The sequence below is a fragment of the Colias croceus genome, chromosome 23 (genome assembly GCF_905220415.1).
Source record: "Colias croceus chromosome 23, ilColCroc2.1".
NCBI classification, from domain to species: Eukaryota; Metazoa; Arthropoda; class Insecta; order Lepidoptera; family Pieridae; genus Colias; species Colias croceus.
In genome coordinates this window covers 7,422,891-7,445,304 of record NC_059559.1, presented here as the reverse complement: position 1 = coordinate 7,445,304, position 22,414 = coordinate 7,422,891, and the positions used below count along the sequence as shown (strand labels likewise).

Below are 22,414 nucleotides of genomic sequence, written 5' to 3'. Positions count from 1 at the left end.
TTATCTCTAATGAGAATAATTTTATTGAGTAACATTAATTATACTTGATTTAAGACACCATAATATAACATACACTAAATTATTAATAGACCAAATTCATAATTTTTACGGTTAAATTTATTATAGGTGTGATTATAGGTAACTATTGATGATATTTATTTTATTGATTTATGGGGTCATTGTCATTGTCATTGTCATCTTCATCTGCTCGTACTGTCAAAAATCTAAACTTGAAACTTCCTCACCCTCACGATTTTTTTTACAATGCGAGCTTGCGGAAAATACCTGAAAAATTCCGCGAAGCGAAAATGTTTATATAGCATTACTCAGTCAGATTCATCTAGCATCTAGTCAGTATCAATCGAGTGCCAGTGTGTGATTGTGCGCGCGAGATTTAAAAAAAATGGCAAATTTAGCGGTTTTCGATTTTGATCGTACAATAGTTGATGAGGACTCAGATGCTACTATTATCAATAGATTGAGAGAAAAGAAACCTCCACCTGAATGGGAATCTGGCAACTGTGACTGGACTCCGTATATGAGCGATGTAAGTGTAATGAGTACTTTATTTTATCTTGTGTTTAAAGTTTTATTTTTCAAACTGTTCATGCATTTGACCGCATCATATTTTTTAATTTATCCTGTGAAATTATATCTATACTTCTGTTATAATATTGTCAGAAAATATATATTTAATGAATGATTTTTTTGTAGAACTTGAAATTGTATTTCTATTGATTACTTATAGCGCCCCGCCCCGGCTTCGCTCGTGGTACATGTTTACGTTTTCTCTACATAAGAACCATCCTCGTACTCCAAGGAATATAATAAAAAAAGAATTATCGAAATCGGTTCAGCCGTTCTCGAGTTATGCGCTTATCAACACATTTTGCGATTCATTTTTATATATAAGATTATTAAAAAAATCATATGCATAGTCAGAAAATCTCGGAAAATCTTATTTTCATTTCACCTTTTTTTCTCAATACATATTATATGTAATTATTTGTCATTAATAGCCAATATATAATAAAAATTAGAAGTTTTAATACAAATTTTAATTTAATAACTCTTCACCTTATGATTTTAGAGGTCATAAAAGTTATTATTTCAACACCTTACATCAGCAATGACTTGTAGAAACATAATATTAAGTCATAAATGTATTAATAATTGAGGATAGTTTAACTTATTATAATTATTTTGTGTTTTTCCAATAAGCAAACATTGCATAGCTTGAATTTATTTTTCCTCAATCAATAGTTTTTTTTCCTGAGATTTAATATTTATAAATGAAATAAAAATAAAATTAATATTGCCACCCATAAAGATATTAGATACTTTAAGCATCTGTATGAACTTTTACTTAAATATTTTTTTAAAGATTGATTAAAATTGAATAAACTTAAGTGATTTAGTTTTCAATTTTTGACTACTTAATTGCAATAATTTAGATATTATAGTGAAAAAATGCTTGTCTACTTGAAATTTTTACTTTTTTTTTTGAGTCAGAAGCGTTAACCACTAAGCTGTTAATAACGAAATTCTTATCAGATTTAGATTATATCAACAACTACCGTTTCACTGATAAGCCTCTGAAATCGCTGATGGAGCGATCAAATTGAAACCAGTATCTCATAATAAAAAGCAATCTCATTACCTCTCGATCATTAATTTTCGATTTCCTTTACGTAATATTTAAGTTACGGTTTTATACCGACTTCACATAAAAGGAAAGTTTCAGGCTGAATTTTATGTTATTTTTTGGGGATTAAAAAAAAATATAAGTTATTAATAATGTAAAATGTAAATCCATACTTAAAATTATTATAAATGCGAAAGTAACTCTGTCTGTCTGTCTGTTACTCAATCACGCCTAAACTACTGATCCAATTTTCATGAAATTTGGTATGGAGATATTTTGATACCCGAGAAAGGACATAGGCTATTTTTTATTCCAGGAAAATGACGCAATCCCCGAAAACCCCCGGGAACGGTAACTATGCGGGTTTTTCTTTGACTGCGCGGGCGAAGCCGCGGGCGGAATCCTAGTAATTTATAGTTTAGATTCTAGAATGTATGTTCACAAATTTTTAATTTCGGATAGTAGACGATTTTTTTCAGTTTCAACATAGAATCCACAAGAGCTCTTTTCCTGGTAGAGCCTTATACAAATAGTCTTGGTGGATGGAATCGTTCAAATACATCATACATGTATCCGCTTAACCATTATTATATAGATCACGTGTTCACAATAATTACATGACAATGCATTCATTTTTTTTTTCAATAATTACATCTTTTAATTACTCAAGTACCTGAATTCGCTTCTACCTACGTCATATTTACTAGCTGTCCCCCGTGGTTTTACCCTCGGTCAAACCTGCGGGTAAAAACCATGTATTTATATAGCTCTTGTGTTATTCTGATTGACCTATATTGCTATAAAGTTTCATTCAAATCCGTCCAGTATTTTTTTTACATAGAGTGAACAAACAAGTTTGTCGAGTGCCAGATCGTAAGCGAGACCACTGCCTCTGCAGATGCGTTGCAGACTTACTTTTTAATCCAATTCTTTACAAACATACATATAAATCTCACGATTTTCTTTCGTTTACATAACTAGCTTTGCTCCGCGGTTTCACCCGCATTGCTCCGCTCCTGTTGGTCTTAGCGTGATGATATATAGCTTAACCTTCCTCGATAAATGGGCTATCAAACACCGAAGGAATTTTTCAAATCGGACCAGTAGTTCCTGAGATTAGCGTGTTCAAACAAACAAACTCTTCAGCTTTATAATATTAGTATAGATATGAACTTATATAGCTCACATGTTCACCGATTACATGGCCATGACGTAAGTGTGCGGATATCGTCCCGCGGCAATGGTCGGGGCCAAGGTCACTTGGTGCGGTGCCAAGGCACGTAGCTTGGAGAAATGTTCAAGTGATGTGTGGAAGTGATTTGTTAATACTTTCACAGTGTGTTTAATGATGCATTTACACAATAAGTAAGAATGGCCTGATATTGATCGAAATCAATGTGGGTTCGATTCCCACCCAGGGCAAATATTTGTGTGATGAATATAGATGTTTGTTCCGTGTCTGGATGTTAATTATCTATATAAGTATTTCTTTAAAATAATATAAGTACGTTTAACAGCCATCTGGTTTCCATAGCACAAGCGAAAGCTTAGTATCAGATAGGGATCAGATCGTGCCGCGTGTGAAAATCGTCCTGAAATATTTACTTTTATTATTTGTTATCAAAATGGAAGTAGAAATTGTGTGAATAGTGGTTCACGTTGACCGTGAAGTAAAAAAATATAGTACAAAACTACCGTCATTTTTTGTTAAATTTGAAGGTAGTTAACGGGTTTGGAAATGTTGAGAGTATGTGTGGAAAGGATCTTTTTGATAAGAGATTACTATAACTGGGTTACGTTACTTTAACTATTTGAAAATGGGGTACAAATTGATTAGTACCGTCTTTTTTTGAAAAACTTGAGGGTAGTTGAAGTTTGTACGGTAAACATGGTCAAATAGCTTAATGCTTATCTATCTGTTTTGTAAAGATCTTCAAAATTAGCTTCAGTCATTGTAGCATTCAAAAAAGTATACCCAAGGCAAAGGCAGTGCATTATAATTATTCTTCTTGTTCTTTGTTTATAGCCCCATCTAATAGAGGGACTTGACCTTGTTGATATTTGGCAGGTGTATACGCATTAGCATTGCACATCTAGTTGTCATAAAAAAATAATTGAATACTTGATTCCTAATTTGGAACAATATACCCTAGGAATGGAAAATAAACTACATATATTTCTAATATTGGTTTATCCAGGTATTCGAACACGCGTACTCCGCGGGTTTCCATCCCAATGACATACTAGACAGCATAGCGTCCATGCCCCCCACGCGGGGCATGCCCCAGCTTATCAGAACATTAGCGGATAGAGGCTGGGACGTAGTGTTGTTAACAGATGCTAATACAGTGTTCGTGGGACACTGGCTCAAGACGCATGGGTTGGAGGTACGTGGAAACTGGTTTTTTTTTATTGTGTGATAGGGAAGCGCTTGACCACGATCTCGCCTGATGGTAAGCTGAGATGTGGCCTATGATGGAGCGCGCTTCCCTAGAAGGTATTCGTTCACTCTTCGCTTGAAGGTTATTTGGTAATGAATAAACATTAAAAATACGATAGAAGAATTGTTTTTACGTAATATAAATATGTACTACTCCACCAAAACAACTAGGCACATGGCAAACATGGCTTCACTGGAGCTAGGTCGTATATTCGAGACTCGAAAGTAACTAGGGCGAGCGCGGGGAGGTGAGACGAGGTGCGGGCGCCGAATCCGCATTACTGTCATGCGCCTAAGGCTGGTTGCAGACTCTGTGGTTGCAGAGCTTGAGTCTTGACCGACCGTCAGTGCGTACCGTCGGTCCTGACGATTGCTGACGATACGCATCAACAATTGTATGACTATGACACTAATGCGCATTACAATACGCGTGCGTATGGTCGGTGTAGCTATGAACGGTTTTATGAATATCCATACATATGACAAGCGCGACTGACGTACGCACTGATGGTCGGTCAAGCTCTGCAACCAGCCTTATTGTTTTGGTGAAGTAGTACCAGAAATTTATTATCTGTGCCAATTTTGTAAGTAAGTATGTTTTGAAAAATATACTTACTTACCTTTTTTGTAATAAAAATTGTGATTTTATTAATCATAATTTTATTGTGTATTATGTCCTACATACACAGATCTAGTACCACCTACATAAAAATAGAACACAGTATATTAAAAAGCATACGGCCGGGTTCTGAATTGAGTAGGTACCTGACGTTATGAACTTCCCAAACCATACTTATATGATGCGTAAGTATTTTCTTGTAACTGGCATAAGGTTTTTCAAACCTAAATCAAATAAATTCCCAGTTCACAAACCGGCCTTAAGAATTGAATGAATCTAAATTAAAAAAAAAATGCGCCCTTTTACATTTATCAAGTGTCACTCACTCACCACCCACAAAATGAGCTATTTTGTGAACAACACATCAAACTAAAATGCACGAAGACGTCTACGCTAGAAAGCGTGCCAAAAATAGTATCGAAAAGTCTAACTCGAATATCTAGAATAGTACTACTAGAAAAAAATTAACGTTTTTGTGAATAACTTTTACCTAATATAACATGAAGTAATATTTAGTCCTCCATGTTACCTATTTAAAAAAGAAAAAAAATAATTCGGTTGAAAAGTATTTGTGTGTGAAAACATTGCCAATTTATCTATTATGTACATACAAAAAACAAATGTTTCTACTTTTAACTGTATAATACTGCTTTAACATAGTTGATAATAGTTGCATAGTTGATAGCATAGTTAATAATAATTAATCTATCTATTTTTTCTGTTTTTAACAAAAATTAAATCATTTGTGTCCCCATTTAAAGGGACACAGGATATACGCGTGTTGTGTTATTCGTGCAATCGAAATACGCGAAACAAAACAAAAATTGGCATGTATCTGTTAATAGATCTGTTAACATGGAATTGCTAAATCGAAATAAATGCTATTTGAAACAGAGCGTAAGGTCGTGTGGGCGAAAATTAGAGACCAGATTTATCCGGTTTAAACTTTAATGACGCTTCTGGAAAAGAAAATGGCGTGATTTTGATATTTTTAATTTGCTGACGCAATTTGATGTGACGGCGTTATAGTGAAGGGTTGTTTTAATAAATTGATTTGTCTGGCACGTTTTGTAGCGTAAACGGCTTTAGTTTTAGTTTGAATTTTGTCATGAGTTATTAAATACATAGCTAGTCATTTTACATATAGGTATGTACATGTTAAAAGTACCTACCTAAATCTTTAAATTTCCTATTTGTGTGTCGTGTTTGTTTTTGAAGTGAAACTTTTTTAGGCGCGTTGAGAGTAAAACTTCAAGGTCGCGTCATGGCAATACATGTCATGGAATAAGGCGACGATTGTATCTTTGAATCTTGCCAAAGAAGTTTCACTTCTGACACGTGTGCTCGGCACACACGCTCTTTTTTAATTTAACAATTAGATTTTTATTCGATCATAAAGTTCTTTCACATTTAAGGGAGACAATAATGATTTACGTAGGGCGTAAGGAAATGTTCACAGCTCATCAAACAATTTTTAACAAACGATAAAGCTTCGGATCTCTTGTGCATAATGTTAAATGTACCATGATAAATCTGATTCCGGTGTCTATCTACTAGAAACTTAAAATTCCTCGTCACTTTATGACCGGCATTTTTAAATTTGAGTTGTTTGATCCATTGCCAAACCTATCATAGATATTATATTACTATCTGTCGCCAAACTAACTTTTCCTAAAAGTCTAGCGAACTTGACGAACTGTTAAAGTTGACCTACATTTTTAACAAAAGGTAGGTAATTCGACAACGGATCAAACGACTTAACTTTATTTTTGAAGTGAAAGTTCTTTAGGCGCGTTGAGAGTAAAATTTCAATATCGCGTCATGGCAATACACGTCATGGAGTAAAGCTACGATTTTGGTATCTTATTTGAATCTTGCCAAAGAAGTTTCACTTCTGACACGTGTGCACAAACACTCTTTCTTTTATAAATTGAATGTCAAATTTACCGCCCATGTTTTTCCGACCAGGACGCGGTCAAGACCGTGATCACGAACCGCGCGTTCTGGCAGCACGGGCGCTTGTACATCGAGCCGTGTATGCGCCAGAACACGTGTCGTTCTTGCCCTTCCAACTTGTGCAAGTCACGTGCGCTTGCGCAGTGGTGTGCGGGGAAACAGTATAATAGGGTCGTCTATGCTGGGGACGGGCGGAATGACTTTTGTCCAGCTAGCAGTCTGTCGGAAGATGTGAGTTTACATAGTACATATAAAACAAAGTCGCTTTCTCTGTCCCTATGTCCCTTTGTACGCTTATATCTTTAAAACTACGCAACGGATTTTGATGCGGTTTATTTTAATAGATATGAGTGATATGTAGATAGTGATTCAAGAGAAAGGTTTTAGTATATAATTTATTAGGTTTTAGACAAAGCGGGCGAAGCCGCGGGCGGTAAGCTAGTTCTAGTATATGATGCTGCCAGGTTGTATGATAAAAACTACAATATACTCATGTGAAAATCACGATATTTCTGAAATTTCACCTCCCTTGTTCAAGTGCTATCAACAATAATTATACTAAAATATTTTTGAAATACATATTTTTTAACTTTGAATGTCTCGAATTTGGATTGACCGAACTAAAAAATACATATGAACTCTAAATTCAAAGAAATTTTCATTTTAATTTCCAATTTACGATACATAATTAATTGTGATATTTTTTAACAGGCAATAGTGTTCCCGCGCAAGGGTTACCCGCTCGATGACCTAATCAGGAAGACGCGGGCAACACCAGATCCAAAAGTGAAAGCAAGAGTGGTCCCGTGGGTCGATGCGTTCACAATATTGTCAGAATTATTCCCCACTAGCTAAATTATAGATTAAATATACGTTTTATATGTTTTTGTTATTTATTTTTTGTGTATGGCAACGTTTTTGATTATGTTTGAATTTTATTTCTTATATTTAAAATAATCAAATTAAATGACAGAATTAAAATGATATAAATGCATTTAGTACGAAATGTCCTTTTTTAAATGATTTGCAGAGCAATACCAATTGTGGTTGTAAATCAATGCATGTAAAAATTCAAATATTTTGAAAAAATCTAAATTATGATTTTTGAAGTGAAACTTCTTAATCGGGGTTGGACAAAAATTTAGTGTAACATTTTTTCGTTTCGCGTGACATTTTTCCGTTACGCGCCATCTTTTTCTTATCCCTACCACGCGTGATTCGACGTATTTCTGTAAAGTTGCATATAGTAAATTATTTTTTGAAAAATAAGGTCATAAAGAAGTTTCACTTCTTACGTGTGTACACTAGTACACGCACACATTTTTTTTCTTATCGAAACGTTGCCATAAAGTGGGCTGTGTCTTCATTGTGTTGCATGAATGTGCTAGTGTAATAGTTTTATTAATGTAATAAACGACTTCAATTTTATTAATCACAGTGACAAAATGTAACAAAGTCAATTTTAACTTAAAAAATGCCGCTTCTATTATTTAAATTCCATACGGTCTACACAAAACAAAGAGGGGGCAAATTAAAAAAAATATGTCAGATTCATTTTTTTATACAGGGTTACTTGTAAAACACCAGCAACCTCGCAGGACAAGATAGCTAACATCATAAGTAACAACATTTGTTCTACGACTTAACGCAATTAATTATTTTTAAATGATTTTTTAAACTTTTATTGTACGCTCCTAACATTTGTAAGTCTATGTTCTATTCATTATCGGATGGACGACGCGACGCCCCCTTCCCCCTCTCGTTCGCTTCTTGTTTACAGAATTTTTGGGAGGCGTAGAGTTTATAATATTCAAACGGAATATTAAATGAATATTTATTTTTGTATGAAAATAAAATCTAACAAATTATCAAAAGTCGTAGAACAAATGTTGTTGCTTATGATGTTAGCTATCTTGTCCTGCGAGGTTGCTGGTGTTTTACAAGTAACCCTGTATACAAAAAAATAATATAAAATAAGATAGGTATAAGTCGCGTCAAGTAAAAAGAACGCTGACGGTTAAGCTGCGCATTGGCGATTTATCGGTCTATTTGGTGTTATGAGGTGGTATAAGAATAACAAATAGGTAGTTGAGAAGCCACGATTCGCGAGCCTAGTTCAAAAATAAAATAATCGGCACATAGCTTACGTGCAAAACTCGATCCATGCGCAAACACACCCCATCACTTTCATCCAGCGTTATTTTTACGTGACGCGTACTGTATGTATGTTAACATTGCCAGCTGTAATTTTTCCCGCTGCGCTGCAGGCTGCGAATAAAGAATCATTCTTGTAAGGATGTACTTAGGTAGTAAATAATTATTAATGCACAAATCTTTACGTTGTTTGAAAATATATCGTTAGGTTTATAATCGCGTTCCGCCCAGTTTACTAACAGTATTATTTAACCGCTCATATGCTTCAGAAAAAAAAAATGACCCCTTGCTTTGTTCCGTGCATCCACAGTTGCAATAACACGATCGCAAATCTTGTTTCGTGCAACTGTGGTTGCAAAGCGACTTTCTTATTTCAATTGATTATAAATCTTATTTCATACTCTCAGAGTCTAATTTTGACGTATTTAAACCAAAGACAACTAATTGATTCTTCTATTTCTACCCAATACTACCAACCTTTCAAACAGAATTTTGAGAATATCTTAGTTTGTATCTTACGTGTCTTAGAAGGAAGTGTTAAAATATGCCGTAATTGTTGTATTTTATGGATTTCTACTCGTGTTTACTTACCAAATTATTCTCTAACATGTGTTTTATTGTTATAAAGTAATATTTTAGTGACCTTTGTAATAAATATGTAATAAAGACGACTTTAAAAGTTCAGTAGACTTTAGACGATTTCATTACTTTTAAAGGTATACGGTAATCATATATTGTTAAAATAACACAGATTTGTATAGTATTATTTCAATAGCAATCGATTACAATCAATATATTTGAAGTACTCCTCTCGCGGAAGTCATAAATTAAGTTTTAATAGCGGTGGGTCGAACGCGCGGCGCACGTTCCAGAGCACTAGCAAAGTAGGCTACCTTTATTTTTTTCGGAAGCAATTTAGCGTATTTCATTTTTGCAACTGTGGTTGCACAAAGCATATGAGCGGTTAAGCAAAAAATGTAAACAGATCTTATGAACGGCCATAGTTTCTACGATTAGTTTTTATCCATGGTAGTTACTTTATTAGAAAAAAGCAACAAGAATTCGTGTACTGAAACTAAAACATTTATTTATTCAATTTAGACTTCTTCTAGAAACACTTTTGAATCGTCATTACATATTTTTTACATTTACCACCGATTCAGAGCTTACTAAAATGTATTGTGGTAAAAAGCTAATTTTTTTAGTTCCTCGAGAAACCGCTAGAAGCGCTGTATCAATTGTTAAAATATAAAATTCAAACTTACTGTCGTAAAAAATAAACGCTATGAAAATTAATATTCAATGAATGTATATGTAACTAGCTATGCCCCGCGGTTTCACCCGCATTGCTCCGCTCCTGTTGGTCTTTGGGTAATGATATAGCCTAACCTTCCTCGATAAATGGGCTATCTAACACCGAAAGAATTTTTCAAATCGGACCAGTAGTTCCTGAGATTAGCACGTTCAAACAAACAAACAAACTATTCCGCTTTATAATTGTATTAGTATAGATGATGTTTTTAAATTATTGTAGCCGAGTCTTCCAAATTATTTTTACCAACACTTTAAAATGATGTGCGTTTTTTTATAGAATTAGAGATTTGTTTACATTTTCGTTAAGTTTATTACGCACAAGATAATGCACTGTGTCTAATTATTGTGATGTTATTATAAATAAAAAGATAATGTTCATAAATGTCGTTTTATTATACTGTTTGTTAATCTTGTTCTGAAATACTACACGGATTCAACCGCGGGTAAAAACAAGTATATATTTCTGTAGCCTATGTAATTCTGGTACTGATACATCACTGCCAAGACATATCTTCAAAATCCTTGTCATTTCTTGCCTCGACCCGCACTATTGTAGATCAACCTATGTTCCGAGTTCCCCAACCAGTATGACATGGGAACCTTCAAGAAAAAGCCTTCACCATCCTACTAATATTATAAACTAGATTTCCGCCCGCGGCTACGCCCGCCTTTGCAAAGGAAAACCCCCATAGTTCCCGTTCCCGTGGGATTTCCGGGATAAAAACTATCCTATGTGTTAATCCAAGTTAACCTCTATATGTGTGCTAAATTTCATTGTAATCGGTTCAGTAGTTTTTACGTGAAAGAGTAACAAACATCCATACATCCATAGATCCATACTTACAAACTTTTGCCTTTATAATATATATTAAGATGCAAAGTTTGTTACTATTTTTCGCAAATTCTACTGAACCGATTACAATGAAATTTAGCACACATATAGAGGGTAACTTGGATTAACACATAGGATAGTTTTTATCCCGGAAATCCCACGGGAACGGGAACTATGCGGTATAACTTATCACCTGTATAATTTCAGTATCATGAAATTAGAGTAATTTTATATGTTATCATTACAAAGTATAAGGCAAAGTTGCTTTCTCTATCCCTATCACCTATGTATGCTTAAATCTTTAAAAAAAATGCAACGGATCTTGATGCGGTTTTTTTAATAGATAGGCTTATTCAAGGAGGTTTTAGTACCTATATAATTTATTAGGTTTTGGAAAAGAGGGCGAGGCCGCAAGTGCTCCTTTGCATGAAAATAAAACAAAATTACAGGTTGAAATTTTATTTATATAAATACGCTATATACAATTAGGTACTTAATTATTATGATATGAAAAACCAACCGCCAAAAAATATAAACTCAAATATACATTTAAAAACATGTTTAAAACTTACATTAAATACGATAAAAGATTGATACATTTTTTTATAGTCTTTATACCTACAATTTTAGTAGATATTTTATTATTATAATACTGCATCTAGATTTTTGGCAACTTCCATTTTATAATATTGATTATCTATAGTTACAGTACATTTTCTAACTCCCATTATTATTTTATTGTCTTAAATATTAGAAAACGTTTTATATATTGTCGATTATGCTTTTTGTTAATATTATGTTACTAGCTGCTCCGCGCGGTTTCACCCCCGTGGTTCCACTCCTGTTGGTCGTAGCGTGATGATATATAGCCTATAGCCTTCCTCGATAAATGGGCTATCTAACACCGAAAGAATTTTTCAAATCGGACCAGTAGTTCCCGAGATTAGCGCGTTCAAACAAACAAACTCTTCAGCTTTATAATATTAGTATAGATATGCCTTAAAATAAATTATACAGTAAGATTATTTGTTTCGTGAATTTATTATATGTATAGTTAAGTACGAGTTTATTATTGCTTGAAGATATTTACAAAAACATTATATTATACACAAAAATATCAAATCTAAAATTATTACAATCGGTCTTGCAGTTCGGCTTCAATGAAACAAACTTGAGGATTCCTTTCACATTTATTATTATGGCTATTTATTTTACAGTAAGTAGGTACTTTTATAACAATAAGAAAAAAATAATGTGTGCGTGTACTGTGTACTACACTACACACGTAAGAAGTGAAACTTCTTTATGACCTTATTTTTCAAAAAATAATTTACTATATGCAACTTTACAGAAATACGTCAAATCACGCGTGGTAGGGTTAAGAAAAAGATGGCGCGTAACGTAAAAATGTCACGCGTAACGAAAAAATGTTACACTAAATTTTTTTTCAACCCCGATAAAGAGTCTCGTATTTTTTTGAAGTCGGTTAAAAATTTATGACGTTACAGTCAAATAACTACACTAAAAAAATAAGTTATTGTACACTAAAAATTTGATAATTTATTCAATAATATATACAGTTCAATGTGCAATCTGTCGGAAGACATCACAGAATAGCGTATCGCACAATCAGGACAATTCCACGTCTGTGAAACTTTGCAAAGGGTCGGAAAATTCTGTCGATTTATCATTACTTCTTTCTTCATTACTTCTTTCTTCATTGCTTTTATTATCATTAATTTGATCATGATTATCATTAATGATATTATCATCTTTATCATTAACATCATTAAAATTGGAATACGTTTCGGAATCATTATTTTCATTATCATCATTAATTCCCAGATCTTGCTCATAGCCATTGAAACTTTCTTTTTTATCTGTATCTAGGTCGCTGTCAATTTCACTGTTGTCAAAATCATTGTCTGTAGGACATTTTGAAGGTGATAAATTTTGTACAGCCGTTTTCGATACTGTTTTGAACAGTTCGCTTATGTCTGTTTCATTTGATAGTTTTAAAGCCGCTTCCCAGCCCATGAGGGATTGGGAATGCATGGCCACTTGTCTGTCAGCGAGGTCTAGTAGGAGGGATTTGATTTCTGACCGCGTTTTCGGTATCCAATCTGATAGTTCAGATCTTAACGCTTCGGAGGCTTGCTCTAGTCTGTAAGGAGATTGTGTGATTTTATTGTGATTGTAAATTTAGTAAAGGTATCAGAAACAAATAAATTAATTACATTTGATTTCTAAAGTTTAGAGAGGAAATAAATACAGAAAGATGATTGTAAGAATTTAAATAAATAAATACCTGTTGTGACATTCATCCGTCTGGTTGGTGCCAGAGACGTACGCAGCTGAAAAATAAATTTATCCAATTAATTGATTGAATTGTTTTATGACTTTTACAATGCTGTTTAATTTAAATATAGCACAACTGAGATTTGAATTGCATTAATTTTATTACAGAACTCAGAATTTTATGTTGGAAGACTACAATAAGTGCTGTGTCAACAACGATTTCTAAACGTAAATTAAACATATTTATAAATATTTCACCCTCCCTCTCATCTTGTAGTAGCATGTGGTCTCTGCTACCGTGCAGTGCGATCCTCTCTCCGCTCCCGATATCTCAGTCCTTTCCTTTTTAAAGCCCAAAATGTACATTAGTGTGTGTCCCCGTCCGGCCCAGTACCGCAGCTCTACACCCCACGCCCAGCCCCACTCACCGTGCAGCGCGACCATTTCTCTCCTCTCCGTTGCCGATATTTCACTATGTAGCGGGTCCTTATCTTTTTAAAGCCCAAAATCCACTAAGTGGGTCTCCCATCCGGCCCATTTCCTTTTTGAAACGCCCACATTCAATACTAAGTCCGGCCCAGTACATGTATCGGGTCCTTTACTTGTTCAAGCCCAAAATCCACACTAGTGTATCCCCCCGTCTCGTCCAGTGCCCCAGTCCCACGCCTACGCCCAGCGCCAATCACCGTGCAGCGCGACCCTCTTTGCTCCCGATATCTCACTATGTAGCGGGTCCTAAAGTTCAAAATTCACACTAAGTGTGTCTTAGTGCTTAGTTGAAAGCGATTTCTAAAGGTAAATTAAACATATTAATAAATATTTCACCCTCATTTTGTAGCATGTGGTCTCTGTCACCGTGCAGCGCGACCCACTCCGCTCCCGATGCCTATGTGTCGGGTCCTTACCTTTAGCCCAAAATGAACACTAGTGTGTGTCCCTGCCCGGCCGATTTCCCTTTTTAACCCATTGAGCCCCGAGCGGCCCGATCAGTCCACAGACACAATAGATTTTCTATTGTGTCTGTGGTTCCGGGGCGAATTAAAGCCCAAAATCCCCGCCCACGCCCAGTCCCACGGCCAGCCCCACTCACCGTGCAGCGCGTCCCTCGCGCGGATCTTGTCGAGGTGCGCGCGCGCATACGCGGCGAGCAGCGGCAGCGCGGCGCGGTGCCGCAGCGGGGCGCGCGCCCGGGCCGCCGCTGCACTGCCCCCGCCCGCCCCCAGCGCCCCCGCGGCTCGCGCGCACCGCCCCCCCGCGCATACCGCCCATGCGTCACACGCGCGACGTAAACTAATAACAAGAATGTATAATTAACAAACGGGCTCGAACTCAAACTCAAACATTCATTTATTCAATTAGACTACTATTTAGTAGCACTTTCGAATCGTCATTACATAAGTATTTTTAACATTTACCACCGATTCGGAAAGCAATACTTATGGAGAAGAATCAGCAAGAAACTCCATAGTTGCTCTTTAAAATCATGCCAATATTACATAATATGTAACTTATATCTAACTACATAATATATCATAATATGCCAAAGAACTGTGCTGTGGTTTCTCACTACCCCAAATCCCCACTCTATATACCCCGCTCGCGCTCACCGCCCAAACCAATGTGTCGCACGCGCGACGTAAGCTAATAACAATACAGGGTTAGTTTTCAATGACCGGCCAAATTTTCAGAAATGGTTCAGAATCGATAACATTTTAGATCTAATGAAAAAAAAAAACGTTTTTTTAAATATAGATTTCATTCCTGTCGGCCACTAAAAAGCGAACGTGTGGACATTACAAAAGCACAATTCAGTTCAACAACCTAAATAGGTAGAAGTTAGCACACACATAAATTTGGCGATGCGCGCACGCACACAAGTGCATTGATTCTGGCGGTGTTTACGATTTAGGAAATTTTTAAGACAATTTCAAATGAATGCTATTAATTTTTTTTATTCGACAATAATATTTCTAATGTACCTTTGGTTTAATATCTATATCTTAATTTTAAATTTTGGCTGGTCATTGAAAACTAACCCTGTATATTAATATCATAATATTAACAATATAATTAACGAATAGGCTCGCTACCCCAAATCCCCGCTCTAGTATATATCCCGCTCGTGCAAACCGCGCACGCGTCGCGTCGCACGCACGACGGAGACTAAATGAGAATAAATCCTAATCAATAATCGGTTTACGACCCTAAACCTTCCGATCAAAATCTAAACATATAATAAAGTAAGAAAGTCGAAACTGTACATTGCATACTGCTCATGCGTCGCACGCGCGACGTAGACTGAGAGAATGAGAAAGAGCTATTAAAAGAGCGTGTACGAAACTTCTTTGACTCGAAGATACCTAAAACGTCACCTTACTCGTATTGCCATGACGCGACTTGTAATCTCTCAACGCGCCTAAACAAGTTTCACTTCAAAAACTTATATTTAATCTAACGAGTGAACTTTTGAATAAAAGGCTATGATTGAAAAATGAAAACAACAAAAATTTTCTTTCCAAAATATAAATTTAAATTTCTACTTAATTCCTCCACGCGCTCTTGTGAAAAAAGGTCTTTACAGACAGGCAGACAGACGGATGGACAACAAAGTGATCCTAAATGTATAAGAAAAACAATTTTTTTATTTTGTAAATTTCCCAAAAAAAAAACGTTAATAATATATTCAAACTCACCTAGCATATTCGCCGCTAAGCGACACAGAGCCCTTGTACAGTTTGTTTGTGAGCGTGCACAGAGTAGTTAGCTTCTGCTGCAGAGACTGCATGTAGTCCGCCGCAGCGGTGAACTCTGGGTCTTTTACTCTGTGAAGCCACGAGCCGTGGGTTTAATTTTTTTTATGATTTGTGAGGTACATTTGTGTATTGTTAAATGTTGTCGTATAGTATTCTTCGTCTTTCTAGTGAGTGTTTTGTAAAAATCAGCTTAGCCGTTCTAGATATATAGGCACGGTCTAAGATACAACGGTTTGATAACATATAAAATGTCTGTATAAAAATAGTGTAGGTATAGACAGATGTATACATTTGGCAAGTATCAAACTACCCTACACTACAACTGTACAAAACATACATGACAAAAAAAATCGATTCGCTTAAGAAAAATTGAAAACTACCCTCAAATTCTACAACTTTGTTGGGTTGCCTGGTAGAGATCGCTACCTAGCGCCCTTTGCTATTTCTGTAGTCTTGTCTTTGTTATATTATGTACTTATGTATTTTCAATGCAAGAAAGTATATAATAAATAAAAAATAAATAAATAAATAAACGTTGAATACTAACGAAAATTACGGGAAATATATTTACCTGGCACCATTGTTACTCTTCGCTTCATTATTCCCGTAGAGGGCGCTGCTGAGACCCCATAAATTCAATGCGCTGTTTTCACTTTTAAATACCTGCAAAATTAACAAGAAATAAATTTAATAGCGAAATACATGAACATAGATGTTTTCTCTGCGTCTGGGTGTTGATTTTCTATTCATATATAAGACTAGCTTTCCGCCCGCGGCTTCGCCCGCGTTTTGAATGAAAAACCCATATAGTTCCCGTTACCGTGGGATTTCCGGGATCGCGTCATTTTCCCGGGATAAAAAGTAGCCTATGTCCTTTCTCGGGTATCTCCAAATCAAATTTCATGAAAATTAGTTCAGTAGTTTAGTCGTGATTGAGTAACAGACAGACAGACAGAGCTACTTTCGCATTTATAATATTAAGTATGGATAAGCATTTATTTAAAATTATATATTATGTTTATCTAGTTTCCATAACACAAGCGAAAGCTTAGTATGGGAACAGATCGTGCCGTGTCTGAAAATTGGCCGAAAAAATAAACTTTTGATAAAATCTTTGACTAGTGATGTACATATCGAATTGAAAAAAATGCGTCTGGAATTTTTTGAGTATTTTTTACGTTAACAGTGTATGCAAAACTATAACACCTCTTGAGTTAAGTACTCCGACGGTGGGACAACCTGTATAAATCCACACTAATATTATAAAGAGGAAAACTTTGTTTGTTTGTTTGTAATGAATAGGCTCATAAACTACTGGACCGATTTTGATGAAATTTGGCACAGACAATCTTTAGACCCTGAGAAAGAACATAGGCTATACCTTTTATTGCAAAATATGTACCACGGGCGAAGCCGGGGCGGACCGCTAGTAAGACATATAATTTATCACAGATCAACAAACAGATATTATGTCAAAATTTATAATTACTTTGCGCAGTACGCTAGACAATTACCTTATCAAAATCTTCGTCAGGGGTGATGAGGAAAAGTTTAAAATCCTCACAGTGTGTCAGTATCGGATGTTTTGCGATTCGGTCTGAAAATAGTTCAAGATAGTCGTTTTTAATCAGCACGTATATTATACGCAGTGACAAATAACGAACATTACCAATAAATGAAATAATAATAATCATGTATAAGAAATGACATTTTATCAAATCATGTTGAAGTTTATACTAAAAAAAAGACTGAAATTCACACGAATAAAAAAAATAAGTTGCAAGTTTGAATAACAAATTTGATTTTTTTGAATAACAAATTAAATGTTATATATGCGGGTACATACAGAGCGAGCAGCTTTGCCACGCATTTCCTCGCACGAAAAATGCTTCGCGAGGCTGCTCACTCTGTGTACTGTGTACCCACCTAAAAATGAATAATATTCAATTTAATGTCAATAAAATGATTAAAATACAATAAAAAACGCAAATCTCACCCATAAACGCGTCCAACGCCAGCGCCCGCACAGCAACGAATGTCGGCGAGTACCTGTCGAGTTGCTGCCGCGCGGAGTGCAGCGGCGGGAGGGGCGGGGTGGTGACGAGCGGCTGGCACGCGCTCAGCCGCTTGTGCAGCAGCTAGAGTGGGGATACCCTCATTTTTTGTCTTTTTTTTTTGGTTAAGGGAACTTTTTTTTTTGTTAAGAGCCAACAAAACGAGTGAGAGAATTCAAAAGCAATAGATTTTGGAAAAACTCCTATTATCTATTGCTGTCGCGCTATGCCTCAAGCCTCCCCCTTAGAGCGCGACAGGGGCAACTGCAGCTCGGGCCGAAAATACCTAGGAATATTACGCAAATTCGACGTTCCGTAGTCCCCTGTTTTCTCCTCCAATACTGGACCGATTTAATTACTTTTTTCATAATTTAGTAGAATAAAGTATAGGCTATGTTCCTACATTTTTGCTTTTTTTTATATAATATTCAAAAATTAGTTTTATGGAAGACGGAACATAACTGAAAATCTGTCCTATTTCTTACTTTTTGAAAGATTCATATCTTTTTTAATAATTAAGATATGACAAAAAAGAAAACGTAGGAACGTGGCTAAAGTTACCATAGATTAATCCTACTAATATTATAAATGCGAAAGTTTGTATGGATGTATGGATGTTTGTTACTCTTTCACGTAAAAACTACTGCACCGATTACAATGAAATTTAGCACACATATAGAGGGTAACTTGGATTAACTTGGGAAATCCCACGGGAACGGGAACTATGCGGGTTTTCCTTAACAAACGCGGGCGAAGCCGCGGGCGGAAATCTAGTAGTAAATAATATATTGCTCTAGTGGCACAATCCAGGAAGGAAACAGGGGACTACGTTTGTATGGAAAAACGGCTCTTTTGTTTGCTCTTAAGGGACTCAAGCAGCTTGTTGTAAGGGATTTTTTGTGTATGTCAAGTACACGTGGCGTCCGCAATATGTATTATATTATAGTATGGCAAACAAAAATTTTGCCAATTTCTGTCATTTCTAGTACTCAAACCTAAAATGGGCGCAGAGCCTTTTAGGATGGAGCAACATTTTTTTTTTTCGCATTTTAATTAATGCGTAAAAAAATCTCCCATCGCCCGTCTCAAAAATTCATCCTGAATATCGTCATTGATAAATTATTTAATTTTTTATGTATTGATTGATTGATTTTCATACAATATTTTGTAGAATAAATTGATTTGAAAGAAGATAGAATAATAAAATAGATTTTTTTTTGGCGAAAGCTAATAAAATATTTTGTTGTGCACCCTCAAAATTTTTTTTTGTTTCTATAAACTACTTATTTATATGAAAACCTGACTTAAAGTTCATAATTCATCAGTATACTATGAATTTATGTACTAAAACAACTTACAAACATACAAACTAACCTTAAAATGGTTAAACCTCCGTCTGACATACGGCGGCGTCGGCCACCGTGCGCACACGCAACGCACTCGATACGTCACGTACGTCTCTAGTGTTGAGAGCTGCTTCATCGGCGCATCGACCTGTAAATGAGTTTGTAATCAAACATTTTTTTATAATATTAGTAATTAAGATTTTGAAAATTAAATTTTGAATATATTTGACGGTTGTTGTAATAAAAACTGCCAACACGATTTTCTCAAGAAAAAATCTGTATTAAAATAAATAAAGTCCAATATTTGACTTCACGTATTAACTAGTCCGCGCTTTTGCCTTTCACCCGCGGCTTTGCCCGCTTTGTCTAAAACCTAATACATAAATTATATACCTTCCTCTTGAATCACTCTATCTATTAAAAAAAACCGCATCAAAATCCGTTGCGTACTTTTAAAGATTTAAGCATACAAAGGGACATAGGGACAGAGAAAGCAACTTTGTTTTATACTATGTAGTGATAGTGATGCAAAATTATATGAAGTGGCTGGATATATATATTTATGCTTGTTACTGTTGCACAAAAAACTACTAGACGGATTTGGATGAAAATTTACAGTAACATAGGTTATACACCAGAATTGTTATTCTAAAACAATCACGTAGTCACGAACTATAAAAATACTATACATTTCCCATGGGTTTGTTTGTGTGTGAAACCGCGTGGCACGTAGCATATAATTTAACTCTCTTGCTCGTCGTTAGTCTTCAAGAAATAACTCGCTGTTTACAATTTTGAGATTCTTCAAGAAATAATAATCCATACCTTAACAGCAATATCCAGTCCCGGTTCCATGATGAGCGGCGACCCCTCCCTGTCGTCCGCCACGCTGCACACCTCCGTGTCTGTAGTGTCCACATCGTTGAGATCCAGTACTGCTGAACTGGTCTCGCTCGCCATTTTACTGTTAAATGTTTAGTGGAAGGAATAAATTTGGTAGTAAATGATAAAACTATGTTATTTTATGTATTAAGAGGGCTAGAAGAAGTCTAATTGAATTAATAAATTTCAGTTTGGATAATCTTTGGAAACAATGTGATTTAAAATGATTTGATAGGAATGTTTGCTTAAGTAGAGGTTGTTTGTGTTAAAACAACCTCTACATAAATAAAAGGTCACTTATTTTCAATGACTGATAGAGTACAAATAAGTAAACTCATAGCTGAAAATATTATCACTACATAGTATAAATTTGTTTTATACTATGTATGTTGCTTTCTCTGTCCCTATTTCCCTATGTCCCTTTATATGCTTAAATCTTTAAAACGCAACGGATTTTGATGCGGTATTTTTTTAATAGATAGAGTGATTCAAGAGGAAGGTTTTAGTATATAATTTATTAGGTTTAAGTCGAAGCGGGCGAAGCCGCGGGCGGTACACTAGTACTTATTATATTTTTACAAAACATGTAGAAAGAAAAACTGTGTTTAAAATTGATGTATAGTAATTCCTTTTATAATTACTATAAGGATGATTGCCTGATTAAATATGATTCATTGTACACCTACTTATTATACTCAATAATTAACTACAGGAAATGATATCATACAATTTTAAATTAAGTTTGCGAATCTATTTGATGGTTGTTGTAATACAAACTGCCAATACGATTTTCTCAAGAAAAAATCTGTATTAAAATAAAAATATTGGACTTTATGTATTAACTAGCTTACCGCCCGCGGCTTCGCCCACTTTGTCTAAAACCTAATAAATTATATACTAAAACCTTCCTCTTGAATCACTCACAAACATTTGTTGCGTAGTTTTAAAGATATAAGCATACAAAGGGACATAGGGACAGAGAAAGCGACTTTGTTTTATACTATGTAGTGATGACTGAGTTTACTAATACTTATTAGCAGTAAATTGAACACTTACGATTACTTTTTAAAGTGTTGTAGAAATGAAAGTACGAATGCAGCGACTGGTTTAAAGGAGGCGTAGCCGTTTATCTTGTTTATTTAAACAGTTATCATTTACACCGATAAGGAAAGAAACACTAAATAAAAAGTAGATCAACCTAATTTGCAAATTTTTCGATCAATAACTGCAACTTGCATTGAGTTACACTTCCACACTGAAACTATCGAACAAAAAACCTCAATTTTACTTATTTATACACTAAATTTGATAAGCTATCGCGTAACTTATTAATTAATTGGTAAAAATACACAAATTAATTTGCAACAAAGTACATTTCTAAGCAAAATCCAATTCCCAATTTGAGTTGACAAATTTGACAAATGACACAAGCGAACCTGTGACAGTCCGTGATTGTAATAATTCGTTCAGTACCTAGTAGTAATTTGTACCACCAAGGCTGCTGATACAATATTTTATTTATTTATTGTTTATGAGATCTCTAAGGCCGTGTATCCACCACAAGTGTGTACAAGTTAACTCGCGGAAGTCTTGCATGAGTTACTTGCAATATCGTTTACATGTCCTGCAATAATTTATTGTTGCAATAAATGTCATGCGCGAAGCTCTATCGCGGAGGTGTTTGCACAGATCTTGCGAGTGTCGGGACTTGGGATAGGAATTATTGTCACAATTTTTCTATTCCATTCTGTGAAATAATGCCGTCAAGATGCGCACGTGTAGCAGCTACATAACAATTTGGGTTCGAAACTAGATTTCTAGGAGACGTGAAGCTGGTGCTTACCATAATTTACTACGCGAAATACAACTGGAAGATGGTCAATAAAAAGTAAAAACAAATATATACACGAAAAAAAAAAACACTTCAATGCTTTATTCCATCTTAAGATCTCATTAAATCCTATTGACTTTATAGTTTCTTCACGAGAACATTCACGACTTTGTCGTTGACTCATTGTTTTCAAATAAACAAAATCAAAAGCCGTGCGGGAGATACTTGCAGCTTGCTGCGAGATATACGGAACTAGACCGATATGCTGCGAGATATACGGAACTAGACCG

At 35.2% G+C, this 22,414-nt stretch overlaps 2 protein-coding genes across 2 annotated transcripts; one reads left to right on the top strand and one right to left on the bottom strand.

The window, feature by feature from the left end:
* The first annotated feature begins 222 nt into the window (after positions 1–222).
* Positions 223–7,545, top strand: LOC123702491 (pyridoxal phosphate phosphatase PHOSPHO2-like). Its single transcript, XM_045650267.1, has 4 exons — positions 223–547; positions 3,844–4,032; positions 6,673–6,891; positions 7,372–7,545. Exons 1-4 carry the CDS (start codon positions 404–406, stop codon positions 7,513–7,515), a joined length of 696 nt encoding a protein of 231 aa, XP_045506223.1. The 5' UTR covers positions 223–403; the 3' UTR covers positions 7,516–7,545.
* Positions 7,546–12,500: 4,955 nt separating this feature from the next.
* Positions 12,501–21,715, bottom strand: LOC123702470 (sorting nexin-30-like). Its single transcript, XM_045650230.1, has 10 exons — positions 21,350–21,715; positions 20,237–20,375; positions 19,440–19,559; positions 18,008–18,149; positions 17,526–17,608; positions 16,583–16,674; positions 15,952–16,080; positions 14,349–14,548; positions 13,269–13,314; positions 12,501–13,124 (listed from the first exon to the last, which is right to left on the bottom strand). The coding sequence occupies exons 2-10, from the start codon at positions 20,369–20,371 to the stop codon at positions 12,590–12,592; spliced, it is 1,482 nt and encodes a 493-aa protein (XP_045506186.1). The 5' UTR covers positions 20,372–20,375; positions 21,350–21,715; the 3' UTR covers positions 12,501–12,589.
* Positions 21,716–22,414: the final 699 nt, after the last annotated feature.